General features: G+C 41.6%; 1 protein-coding gene across 3 annotated transcripts in view; it reads left to right on the top strand.

Annotated features, from left to right (window-relative positions):
- SLC25A22 (solute carrier family 25 member 22) overlaps positions 1-13,451 on the top strand; it is a 219,944-nt gene that overhangs the window by 144,215 nt on the left and 62,278 nt on the right. For all 3 annotated transcript variants that reach the window (XM_068260274.1, XM_068260276.1, XM_068260275.1), the window contains exon 5: positions 3,409-3,499. In XM_068260274.1, the coding sequence (XP_068116375.1) occupies positions 3,409-3,499 (91 nt within the window). The remainder of the gene's footprint in view (positions 1-3,408; positions 3,500-13,451) is intronic.

The raw sequence follows: 13,451 nt of genomic DNA, 5'->3' as shown, positions 1-13,451 counted from the left end.
CTGTAAGAACTTCATGTTTCACACCTGTATTCCGGCACCAGCAACTCATAAGTAAGAGCTGCAAACACGACTCTTATCACAGCAAGAGCATCAGGCGTCTTCAGAGTTAGGAGTTTATTCAGTAAACAGATATACAGATACAGTTTGTTACATCTTAGCCAAGCAGATTCTTCTTTAAGTCCATTTGCGTTACAAGCTCTTGACTAACATCCCTCATTAATGTTAGTCAGGTTATCTTCTTTCTATACTAAATTACATCTAAACTAAGTATATACAGCATACAAGATAAACTAAAGAGACATAAATAAATATATAAGTAAAGATTAAAGCGGAATATAACCCTGCATTTCAACTTTGCTCTAAAACATTATTTACAGCATATTATATGCAAAAAGCATTTTTTTTTTACTAGACCAGCATTGGAAGGGTTAAACACAGAGGTTTAAAGTTCCGTGGAGAGATATGCAGAAGTTCAGATTGTTACATTCTATTTAGTTATATGTATCTATTGAGAAATGTTACACACTTTTTGGCTGTCCTCCAACTCCTTCTCAGTCAGAGAGATGAGCCACATTCAACACTTAGATAACATTTATGTAAACAAAATGTATCTATGTCAGCTTCGGATGCGTCTGCAGAAATCTCCAGGAACTTTAAAGCACTGTGTAACCCTTCCAATGCTGGTCTAGTAAAAAAAAAAAAAGGTTGCATATAATATACTGTAAATAATGTTTTAGAGCAAAGTTGAAATGCAGGGTTATATTCCGCTTTAAGACCAGGGGTGACAGGAACAGAAAGCGCCTCTCTGTAAACCAGCTGTTGGTTTTATACAAACCAGAAAGAGTTAAATGTGACCTCATCTGAGCCGTCCCCCCAAAAACCTACAATTGTCTCAGACCCCTCGTGGTGTCATAATACCCACCTACTTGATTAATATTCTATGAGCCCCTTGTCCCAGTCGCAAGAATGTTATGTTTTATAAATATGGCCTATGTTGATTGTTCCCGTAGTCTATTTGTCTGGGGCAGTGTAGGCCTAAAGCCGCATCTACACGCGTAGATGCGGCCGCGATGCTCCTTATCAATCGAGCCGCTGATGCGTCCGGCAGGACGGATCTTCGCACCGCCGATTCCCTGCTCGATCCCCGCGAGGGGACAATGGCAGGGAATCGTGCGGGAGATAAGCGGCGCCGGCGGGGACGAGCGGGGAATCGAATGCGGCGCACGCGCGGCGAGCGGGGAAGCGGCGGGCACGCGGAAGAGGCGATCCGGCAGCTAATCGAGCCGCCGGATCGCTTCAATGTCCCATGGTGTAGATGGGGCTTAAGACCTTGTACTAAGAACATCTTCTCAGTATCTGCTTGCATCATCTGCTTCAAGCAGACTTTGAGATGCCTCTGCTTGCACCACAAGGAACTCTACTTAAAGATATACTCTGCGAATAAGCCTTTTACCTAAAACTCAGTCCAAATAACTGAGGCCTACTTATAATACTTAAATTATAACAGTCCCTTTCTGTTTTCCAGGAAAGCAAAAAAAAAAAAACTAGCGTTTTCATCTATGCCCACAAGCTTGTCCAACAGCTTGTCAAATTAAGCTCATTTTCCTGAAAAGTAAAAAGAAGGCAAAATCTTCTGCTGAAAACCCTGCTGATAAGGTTTTACTGATGCAAAGTTCAGAGAGTAATTTATTCTGTTTGTTTTAAAGCTAAAAAAAAAAACTAATCAGACTGTTATAGCTGCTGTTTAGAATTCAGTCTTAAAAATGAAACCTGTAAATAAAAAATAAAAATATGAGACTCAGGGCCGGATTTATCAAAGTTTAGCAGTTTAGCGTGGATTTCTAGAGTTGCACTACAGTTAAGAAAAGTGCAAATCCATCCTTAAACTGCTGTAGATTAAGAAGTGCTTATAAAGCAGTTCTACAGTGCAGCAGTGCTGGCTAGACATGATTTGTGAAGGGCTCCTCACCCCTCACTCAGTCTGCTGACAGCAGATGTGTTGGTTACCTCATCAACAGCAATCTCCCTCACACACTGCACTGCCTGAGAGACCATCCTAACTCCTCCTATTCCTAACAGTTTAAGAACTATTTTGTGATTTCTTAGGATGTCTGAGACAATTCTGCACAGATTTCTAAAAACCTACCAATAATTTGCCTCAGACACTCTTGATAAATGCCCCCCTCAGTTCTGTGTTACTAATGTTCTGCTTTCCAGTAGCCTTTATGCTGTTTATTAATGGATGCTAGGTTGTGTACAGTGCCCTCCTGCCATACTGTGCATGTTTAGGGTTGCAGCCATGCACGAGCATGCACCAGTGCTCACAGCCCTGCACCAGCACAGTACGATGGCGGCACACACGGAATCAGTTGGACACGGACACCTGCAGTTTTATTAGGTAGGATTAGTGAAACACATACACTTATCTTTCAGTTCAAGGTTGCTTAACCACTTAACGCCCCTCCATTGAGGGGTTAAAACAGGCACCGACACGTGTATGTGCGTTCCCCCAGAATGGACGTTCATTAAATGTCCTATTTGCACTAATTAGCACACAATAGATCATTTATGAACATCCAGTTTGCACTAAGTGGTTAAAGGACCACTATCAAGAAAAATTGTAAAATGTAAAATACATGTAAAAACATATATATCAAATACCCATTTCTCCAAATCTAAAATACACTATATATTCCTTTTGTTCTATGTCACAGTCACTTACATTAGATAGTAAAAATCTAACAAATATTTTGGGGGGGGGCCTCTCTCACTATTTCCTTTATTCTTTACAAAAGCACTATCTAGAAAGGATCTGTGCAGTGCTGCTGACTGGTTCCCCGACTCGTTTGTACACAATTTTAGCAGTTGGACTGTACAACTGCCATACTGATAGTGCTTTTGAACGTAAGGAAAACTTGAGAATAATCCAGGTTGAGATAGACTAGCCCAAAACCAGTCTGGTTTGTCAGAGTTTTACCAACTACTATAAGTGACAACAAAATGCGTAAAAGTCATTTATATTGCATTTAATTCTGGGATATATTTTACAATTTTTCGCTATAGTCCGTTGATCTTATTTTTGGATTGTGGACAGAAACTAAGGAAAAATCAAATCTAATCATTCTCAATCTTGACAATGGCTTCCAGCATGGTGGATGTAGCTGTACCGCATCACTGTGGCATTGAGCAGCCAGAGCCCAACCAAAAGCTGCCCTTCTAGTTCTCTATAATGCCCGTAATCACAGGATCACACAGATAATCCAGTGAGCAGATACGTTCTAGGCCAGGCTACACAATGCATATCTTGCAGTGAACAGGTAGACAAATAAGAAACATGCCTGCTAAACAGTTTCCGACTGTAGAAAATATTGTAACTTCTATTGACTTAACTACTTCTTATCTCAATAGGTGCTGCTGTAAATTTAACCCTCGTTACACCAGAGAAGGCTATCAAGTTAGCAGCTAATGACTTCTTCAGACATGCTCTGTCCAAAGATGGGTAAGTAACATATATGTAAAGCTGCTTACAATAAGAAATCATGGCACTGAAGCGTGCATCTTTGCTTATTATTTATCTCAACTTATCATTTTCTCACCTTATCTGTTCAATACATGTTTAATACCTAGTAAGTAAATTAGGTGCTGTAAATAAATAGAAAAATGAAAGGGGCACTATGGCGAAAAATTGTAAAATTTAAAATTTGTGCAAACATAAACAAATAAGAAGTACGTTTTTTTCCAGAGTACAATGAGCCATAAATTACTTTTCTCCTATGCTGCTGTCACTTACAGTAGGTAGTAGAAATCTGACAGAAGTGACAGGTTTTAGACTAGTCCATCTCTTCATAGGGGATTCTCAGCAAGGCTTTTACTCTTTATAAAGATATTCCCTAAAAAGGATTTAAACAATGATGCTGGCTAGCTTCCCTGCTCGCTACACAGTTTTTGGGCAGTTGGACAGAGCAACTGCCATTCACTAAGTGCCCATTCACACTATAAGCGGCTTTCTGAGCGGTTTGCGCGATTTGAATTGAATTGACCTAGGTCCTTTTTCTCTTGCATGTTTTATCTTAAATTGTCCAGACCTTTTCTATTTTTGTAAATTCTCTTGAACTTGATTGGTATTTGAAGTGGAAGTAAAGAATACATTTCTATCTTTATAACAACTAGGCCATGGTGAGAATAATATATAATAATTATATATAATAATATATACATAATGTATATCACAAGATAAGATTTGTATTTGTACAATACTCTCATTATATACGTACATCTGTTTAATTGCTTGATAACACAGCCAATAATATGGCAGCAATTCAAAACAATTATGCATGTAGACACGGTGAAGACAAGTTGTTCAAACAAAGCATCAGAATGAGGAAGAAGGGGGGTTTATGTGACATAGAATGTGGCAGAAAGGCTAGTCTGAGTATCTCAGAAACTGCTGATCTACAGGGATTTCCATGCATTTCCAACATCTTGCTGAATCTATACCAACAATGCAGGCGGTTGTGAAGGCAAAAAGGGGTCCAACCGGTTACTAGCAAGGTGTACCTAATAAAGTGGCCAGTGAGTGCAGTTTTGCAACTATGGCACCTTTCCTTGGCATGGTTATATGTAGAAATGGGAAGTTTCAGAATCTCCAAAGAGAATGGAGTAAATGTGTAGTTCAATAGCTATTTGTTCTATTAATGTTACCATGCTTCAGAAAACTTGCTTTCATGTTCACATGTGGTCCCACCTAGAGCTGCACACAGTGGTCCAATTGGAAGCTCCAGCAGGAAAAGATTTGTTTGCGGGGAGTCCTGAGAGGTCCGGCAAAAGTATCTTTGAATTTCCCATGGGGTTTCCCATTGGCCTACTCATCTGATCAAAGAGAATCTCCAGCAGAACCTGTTAGTAGGATGACTTCTCATTAGTTTCAGTGCTTTGTATGATGTTGTGACACTCATTTCAGACCTTCGTTCTTAGATTTGTATCATATGCTTGCAACTTTCAAGTAAAAACATTGGAAAAGAAAGACGTGCGCCTCAAATCCTCAGTGTGATAATGACACGTTGAAGCTGTGTTTGCTTCAAGCATCCGGACACATGCAAACAGGGTTTCAAAAATCAAAACATTCCTTCCACACAGATTTAAAAGAATACAGGTTGACTTCATTTTTTTTTAACAGATCAGCCCTCAGTATTTGGCTACAGGGTTATCCCAACAGTTTGATATCCAAAAGTTTTGAATTTCTATTTGACATTCTGTATGTAATTTGTTTTATATGAAATAAAATGAATAGGGAACTGGATTAAGAAGCCTTGGTATTAAAGAAGTTCTTGAAATTGAAGAGTCTGAGACAGATGGAGAAGAGGCGTTCAGCCAGATAATATGGGGGAGGCTGCTCAGACACAGAGAGCACACTTAGCATTACATACAAAGAAAGGAGAGGGGTATAAAAAGGGAGGATCGCTGAGCACAATTTATACTGCAGATGAAGGAAGAGGATACATAATCAATAATAGATATATAATGCTAAGAGAGAGATAAATATTCACACGGATGCATGTTCAAAAGAACTGTCTATGCTGTCCATAGTAAGTAATCTTCTTGGGCAGACTTATAAAACTTCAGTGCCTGTTCTGAATGGGAATTTATCATCCTTATGGTGCCCATACACGTAACTATAAAAATGTTCCATTTTCCTTTTTTATTCCACCAAAACGATCGAATCGAATTAAGGTTTAAAAGAATCCCTTTTTCTATCAAAAAAATGAACGCTTATCCAATATTTTTCAATGAAAATCCGATTGGACACGTCGGAAAAATCTTTATATTCGATCTAACTGAATAATCGAACTAAATTATCTAATCGAAAAAAAAAATGAAAAAATTGTACCATGTATGGGCACCATGTGTCTCCACTTTTATCTATTTATTCAAGATTAATAGCAAGAGAATCCCAACGTTTTGAGACCACGCCAGTCCCTTTATCAGAATTTTCCCCTGAATGTCCTAAAAAAAGTTCAGCCTATGGTGAGCTCACAGCAGCGATGTGCACTGTTTTGGTAGCTGCACAGGCTTATCTATATAATAGCAGATGACCTTGTTCAGGGCTGAACATTTTAAGCACATGATACTGGGGTTATGTAGCACCGTGACCTGGATGCAGGTGATAGGAGTAAGTGGGACAGGCCCATAATCCTAACTTCCTGACTAAACCCTTAAACTCTAAACTCCTTTGACCAACTCTAAACTTTTGTTATCTTCTCAAGCTGATAAACTAGCAATACCCTTGTACTGAAACGGGGTTGTTCAGTAAATGCATCTGTGCTGCTTTGAGCCCAGTCAAGTAGCAACGAAAACCAATGCATTGTAGGTGTGCACATACGTACCAACATATACATACTGTATATGTTCTCACCCCCTATGAGTTGCATGTGTCTTTCCTAACATCAGTTCCTGTGCCAGAGGCCTGGTAGCTTGATGATTCTACTGATGACGTTGTTCCTGGGATGTGCGTTGGATGTGTGTGTGTGTGTGTGTGTGTGCGTGCGTGCGTGCGTGCGTGCGTGCGTGCATGTGCGTGTGTGTGTGTGTGTAGTGGAACCTTGGTTTGTGAACATAATTACATAATTTGTTACAGAAACATGCTTGTAATCCATAGCACTCATATATCAAGACGAATTTCCCCATAAGAATTAATGGAAACCCTGATATTTAGTAGGAAAATATTTAATACAAAGTACTGTATAAAGTAAAAATACATACAGTAAAACACATTAATCTGCACTTTACTTTTTGAAAAGAAGGATGAGGGTTATCGTGTTGGAAGACTTTAACTATAAGGGCCCGTTTCCACTACGGCGATTTCGCCGCCGATTCTGCAAAGTTTCCCCGCACATGATTCGCACGGGGAAACTCTGCCATAGGGGATGACGGGGCCGCAGCGGATTCGCTTGCGGGAGCGATTCGCCCGGAACACCCCGCAGAATTCGCCACGGAGGCTGCGAATCCCATAGCCGTGCATGGCACAGCTCATGGGATTCGCCTGCGATCCCGCTCACCCGCTCAGTGCGGTGTGCGTCTGCGAGACGCACGCCGCACTAGTGGGAACGAGCCCTAACTAAAAGAATCAGTGCTATCTGTTGGCTTACCCCAATCTTTTTCTCTTTGTGCATCTTTAGTAAGGAACTTATCGAATGACAGTTACCTTTGCCTACTTTCGAGGATCTCATAAAAATGTGACGTTAAACAGTCGCTACATCAGGTTAAGTACCATCCTGCAACGTCAGAGAGAGAAGAACTGTTGGCCCTGTTGTGTTGAGGTGACACATGTACTGTGTTTGCATATCCATATTCCGTATACAGGGAAACAAAAAAATAATAATATCCTCTCAGGTGTGCCACAACACCTACATAGACTTTATACTAGTAAAAGGATATATAGAGCAAAAAAATTGAAGAAACTTGAAGAATTTATATGCAAAAATACAAAAGATTTTTATTGAAGACAACACTTGTGCAAAAATATTTATAAAAAATATCCGTCAGGAAACATTTTCCATAGCAAAGAATGGCAAAAATGCATCAGGTGTTAATATCAAGATTAGTGCAGTTGTACACATTGAGGCGACAACGTCGACTTGTTTCGGGATAGACCCTTCATCAGGCCTCCACAAATAGAGACAAACCTAAAAACAATAAATATAAGACCATTAAAACCATATGGTAATGGAATACAACTGGAAAGTGAAACATAATAGCTGGTGAACCGAATTAGAAAGTGAGTGTAAGTGAAAACAGTAATAGAGAGCACCAACAGAGTGACACAATTAATGGAACCATACTGTTAAAGTGATAGAACCCAAAACCCTTTAACAGTATGGTTCTATTAATTTTGTCACTCTGTTGGTGCTCTCTATGACTGTTTTCGCTTACACTCACTTTCTAATTCGGTTCACCAGCTATTATGTTTCACTTTCCAGTTGTATTCCATTACCATATGGTTTTAATGGTCTTATATTTATTGTTTTTAGGTTTGTCTCTTTGTGAGGCCTGATGAAGGGTCTATCCCTGATGAAGGGTCTATCCCGAAACAAGTCGACGTTGTCACCTCAATGTGTACAACTGCACTAATCTTGATGTTAACAACTGATGCATTTTTGCCATTCTTTGCTATGGAAAATGTTTCCTGATGGATACTTTTTATAAATATTTTTGCACAAGTGTTGTCTTCAATAAAAATCTTTTGTATTTTTGCATATAAATTCTTCAAGTTTCTTCATTTTTTTTGCTATATATATCCTTCTACTAGTATAAAGTCTGTGTTTGCATAATCAACATATTGCTTGCTTATCAAGTCAAAATTTTATAAAAACGTTTGCTTGTCTTGCAAATTGCTTGCAAGCCAAGTTACTTGCAATCCAAGGTTTTTACGTATATAAATTAGCACTGATATATTTTATAGAATACATTGACCGATTTATGTTACTTTCCCTCAGAAGGGCTCACGGTCTGTGGACTCACTCAATGAGATTTGTTTACTTAACATCCTGTTTCACAGAACAGGACAAAAGTCCACAATGGCCCTCGGGAAGGCTGCATTTCCCTGTACACAGTTGTTTGCTGGCAGAGGTCCATTTTCATAAATAGTTAGACAGCTGGAAGGTACTAATTAAAAATAAAGTATAAAAGTGGCAAAGTATTTTTAAAATACTGTGCAGGAATAGTTGTGATGTGTTCAGTGTGAAGTGAACGCGGTAGGAAGACTTGCTCAGTATGTTACATATGAACAGAGTAGACACGTTCAGTAGAACATATACAAGGTGAAGCCCATTTTTCATGGTATTGTGCTGGATAATAGATATATGTTTAACAGGGGAAGGGGGGTTTGGCAAACATCTGTTCAGTACAGTATGCCGGGGAAGGTGACAGGCTCAAGGTGTAGGTTCAGTAAAGACACGTGAATAGGTTCAGAATGGAATGATATTCTTATGGAAAATGGAAAATCAAATGTACTGGAATAACAAACAAAAAAATGTGTTTATTGTGGAACTGAAGAGGGAATAAACATGCCCACAGGCAGTGCGATTGTCACAATCAATTGCAGGCACATCGTCTGCTTTTATCTTCTGCATTAACAGTCTTCAAACAAATTTAAGGAATAGTTGATTGGGACAGTGACTGGAAGACAGAAACGATCTGAATGGAAGGGATAGTGGGTAGTTTAAATTGTTCAATGTTCTTTCTAAAAGGCGACATAAAATGTAATTGCTATATAAATATTGGAAAATACAAAAAAATGAATTCTGATCAGAATCTTAGTCACCGAAGCAAAAAAAAAATTATGATATAATGAATTGGTTGTGTAGTACGGATAATTACTAGAACATTGGTAGCAAAAAAAATATTTTCATATTTTTATTTTCAGTTTTACAGCTTTTTTTTTTTTTGTATAACCTTGCATCATTCTCTAATATTTGCAATTTACACACTACTCAGCATTCTTAAGGTAGCCATACACTGGTCGATTTGCCATCAGATTCGACCAACAGATAGATCCCTCTCTGATCGAATCTGATCAGAGAGGGATTGTATGGCTACCTTTACAGCAAACAGATTGTGAACCGATTTCAGCCTGAAACCGTTCACAATCTGTGGTGGTGCTGCCGCCGCTCCCCCCGCCCGCATACATTACCTGCTCCGGCCAGCTCGACTGCCCCCGGTCACCGCTGCTCCGTCTCCACTCTGGTCTCCGGCATGCTTCACTGCTTCCTGCCCGGCAGGAAGTTTAAACAGTAGAGCGCCTTCCTGCCGGGCAGGAAGAAGTGAAGACCTGGAGACCAGCGCGGAGATGGAGCAGCGGTGACCGGGGTGAGTCGCACCGGCGGAGCAGGTAATGTATGCGGGCTCTATTGAGTCGGTCGTCGGGCACTCGAACGTCCCTAGCGACGTGCTCCCTACCCGCGGGCGATCGACGGTAATTTTCCGCACGGAGCGATCGTCGGGATCGGACGAAATAGATCAAAATCCGGCATGTAGCGGGAACGATGTGACAGCAGATTCGATCCCAGTGATCGAATCTGCTGTCGATCTGGCGGGAATCGGCCTAGTGTATGGCCAGCTTAAATATTTTTACAGAACAGGCAGTGAACTTTTGACCTGTCCTGAACTGTTCTCTGCAAAAGAAAAAAACAATACAGTTGAGATGAAAGCCATCAGAAGTCAGAGCTCTCTGGGACTTTGAAAGTTATAGAGCTCAATGGCTACTTGCATAGATAACAACTGGAGTTTCTTAAGGGCTGGTTCAGACGGACGTTTGGAGGCGTTGCGTTTGCTGGCGTCGCGTTCAGCAGCGTTCGTGTGCGTTTGGATGCGGTCGCGTTTTTTCTTCCCCTAGGGGGACATTAGCCGTCGCGGTTAACCTCCCCTGGAAGCTACATGTAGCTTCCAGGGGCTCCTTGAACGCCAGGGAAAATCGGGACCCGAACGCCGCGTTTGTGCAAACGCGCGTAAAAGCTTGGTACAAACGCTCCCATTCACTTGAATGGGAGCGTTTAACACCAAGCCCTGAACGCTGGCTGTAAACGCTCTGCAAGCGTCCGTCTGAACCAGCCCTAACTCTTCCTGTACTGGAAACAAATATTAGACTTATGTCTCTGCTCCTAATGCGTATAATTTCTTAGCTGTACTACACAACCAATTCATTACATCATAAAAAAAAGACTTAGATATGTACCTAAGAAGAGAGAAGGCTCCTTTTCCTCCTACTGTCCTACATTCCGAATTCACGCGTTCAGGACTCCTCAACAAGGTCCAGAAGCACTTACCACATTGAGTGCTTCAGAAGACCGCCACATCTGTACTGAGCATACACAAGCCTGAACTCATGTGTGCAGTACAGATCTGCTTGCCTTCAGAATTACTCGGGGACGCCAGTACTGCCCAAGCCTGCGTGAGAAGTCCTGATGTGTTTTTTTTGACCGGTAGGTGACAGCAGTGGAATGAGGGCACGGATTGAGGACCTGGAAGGCTCTATGCAATACAGAGCTTTCCCTCTACATAGGTGAGCATGTTAGTCTTTTTTAAGGTCGCTTCAGATTCACTTTAAATGCAGAATAGTGCACCTATTGCTAATGCTTCTGAGCAGAAGGGGCACATGACATTGTAACGATTGGTGTCAGCACACAGAGAGAATCTGATTATTGGTGATCTGCAGTATCACCAAGAATGCAGATATACGCCTGATTATCGATGATCTGCAGAATCAGCGATAATACAGATGTATTACTAACCTCTGGACACCAGAATAGTGAGAGTGTTTGGTGTAACAGTAACAACTCTGAGTGGAGACCACCAGAGGAGCTGGCAGCCTAAGACTCCTGAGGAATTCACCCCTGACTGTGGGTGATATTCCTGTAGCCTGTGGGCCCCTGGGCGAGGGACCGAGGCTGGGTTGCAGGAAGCCCTGCAGCTAATATGAAAGGTTTTGCCCTGAACTGGTCTAACGTAATACAGTAATAGCACAATCCTAGTCTGGGTTGTGAGGTCCGTAGTTGCAACACCCTGGAACTAGTCTGGAGCATAACATAAATGATAATACAGTTCCCTAGTCTTGGGTGTGAGGGCCTTGATCATCAACACCCTGGAACTAGTCTGGAGTATAACATAAATAATAATACAATTCCCTAGTCTTGGGTGTAAGGTCCGTGATCATCAACACCCTGGAACTAGTCTGGAATATAACACAAAGACCATACAGTTCCCTAGTATTGGGTGTGAGGGCCTTGATCTCAACACCCTGGAACTATGCTAGAGAATACACAGAAGATACACAGTATTCCTAGTCTGGGGTGTGAGGGCCTTGATCTCAACACCCTGGAACTGGTCTAACAAATAATAACAGTACAAGGTAATCTGGCTCAGTGTGACTTCCCAGGTCCACCTGGTTCAAACACACTGTAAGGATCTGACTATGGTCTGAATGCTTCCACAAAGTGTTTGCAATGGCAGACAACCAGCAACTGACAAGCAAGCAGAATATATAGTAGCTGAACTCTGCTGCCCCGCCTGAGCCACTCAGCCAATCATGAGTCCAGCAGAAATCAGCTGATCGTCCTGATCAGCTGACACTTCCCCTGCTGGTATAAAAGTCCTGACTTCTGGCCCGCGCATGCGTAGCTCTTCATCCATCTATGTGGACTAACAGACCCAGCCACTCCAAAGGCACGCTGCTGTGTACAAACTGCCACCTTGGACGCGGAAACAGCCGCTTTGCTGTTAGAACATGCGGCGGCTTTTCCGCGTTCTGCACACTACCAGACGCGTGCCTACGCGTGCAAACCGCCGCATTGGACGCGGAATCAGCCGCCTTGCTTTCGGCACACGCGGCGGCTTTTCCGCGTTTTCTCACAGACATATGGAGGACAGACTACACATCACCATTATGAATTGAGACAAAATATACTGTGTATCCTGTCATTCTGTCATTTTCCTATTAGAGGTCAGTATTGCATTGCTATGCCACTGGCTAAACTTATCATTAACTATCAGGTATATCTTACTAAGATGCTTATTATGTGTACAGTACTGTAGCAGGAAGACAGCTGGATGGATTTAGGAATCGAGCTGCTCTCTGCGGAGCGGAAATGTTTTTACTGGGATACAGTATATATGGGCCCTGAGAGATTCTACCACTACTGTAACATACAACTTACAGAACAGCACATATGGCTACTACCTGCAAGCTATTGTGTGAGTCTGCCACCTGATGCATATTTGTTGTACTACAGCTTCGTCATCATAAAAACAAACATGAAGCCAAACCAAATCCAAAATTGAGCAAAGAAAATTTCAAGTGAAGGTGAGCTGATAAGTCTGGTTTCATCACTGTATTGAAGCAAAATGATGAACAAAATACCTTTTCATATATCTGCTTGCCTGTGTGCTACAGCTATCTGTATTTAGTGGGTCTTATGTGTTTGCTGTCAAAAGTTACTCACCGATGGAGAGGGACTGGATCCCTCAGAGCCTTCCCACTCCTCTCTTCCTGCCCTGGTCCACTGATGGCCCCTGTTGAAATTCCATGCTTTCTGGAGTCCTTGGGTGGATCCATACCGCACATGCATGGGTTCTTCTGAAGCCTTGTGAAGCCTCCCAAAAGTGTATTCGTCCAGTTGATCGGATAACTTTAACAGGGTTGGGGTTGGTGGACTGAGGACACGGAGAGAGGACAAGGAAGGATCTAAGGCAGGGTTTCTCAAGTCAGTCCCCAAGTGGCCCCAATGGCACATGTTTTGCAGAACATCACAAACATTCACAGGTGAGGTAAATGGTGTGTCAGCAGAACTTATTAACTATCTCTGTGAATTCCCACCAAATATGCACTGTTGGGGGTGTGATTGAATCTGCTGTGAATCAAATGGGAAAATTGACGAGTTTGTTGGGTATCTTTAGGGTTT

The sequence above is a fragment of the Hyperolius riggenbachi genome, chromosome 11 (assembly GCF_040937935.1).
Source record: "Hyperolius riggenbachi isolate aHypRig1 chromosome 11, aHypRig1.pri, whole genome shotgun sequence".
NCBI classification, from domain to species: domain Eukaryota; kingdom Metazoa; phylum Chordata; class Amphibia; order Anura; family Hyperoliidae; genus Hyperolius; species Hyperolius riggenbachi.
The sequence above is the reverse complement of the archived record's forward strand: the minus strand, read 5'-3'. Positions and strand labels throughout refer to the sequence as shown.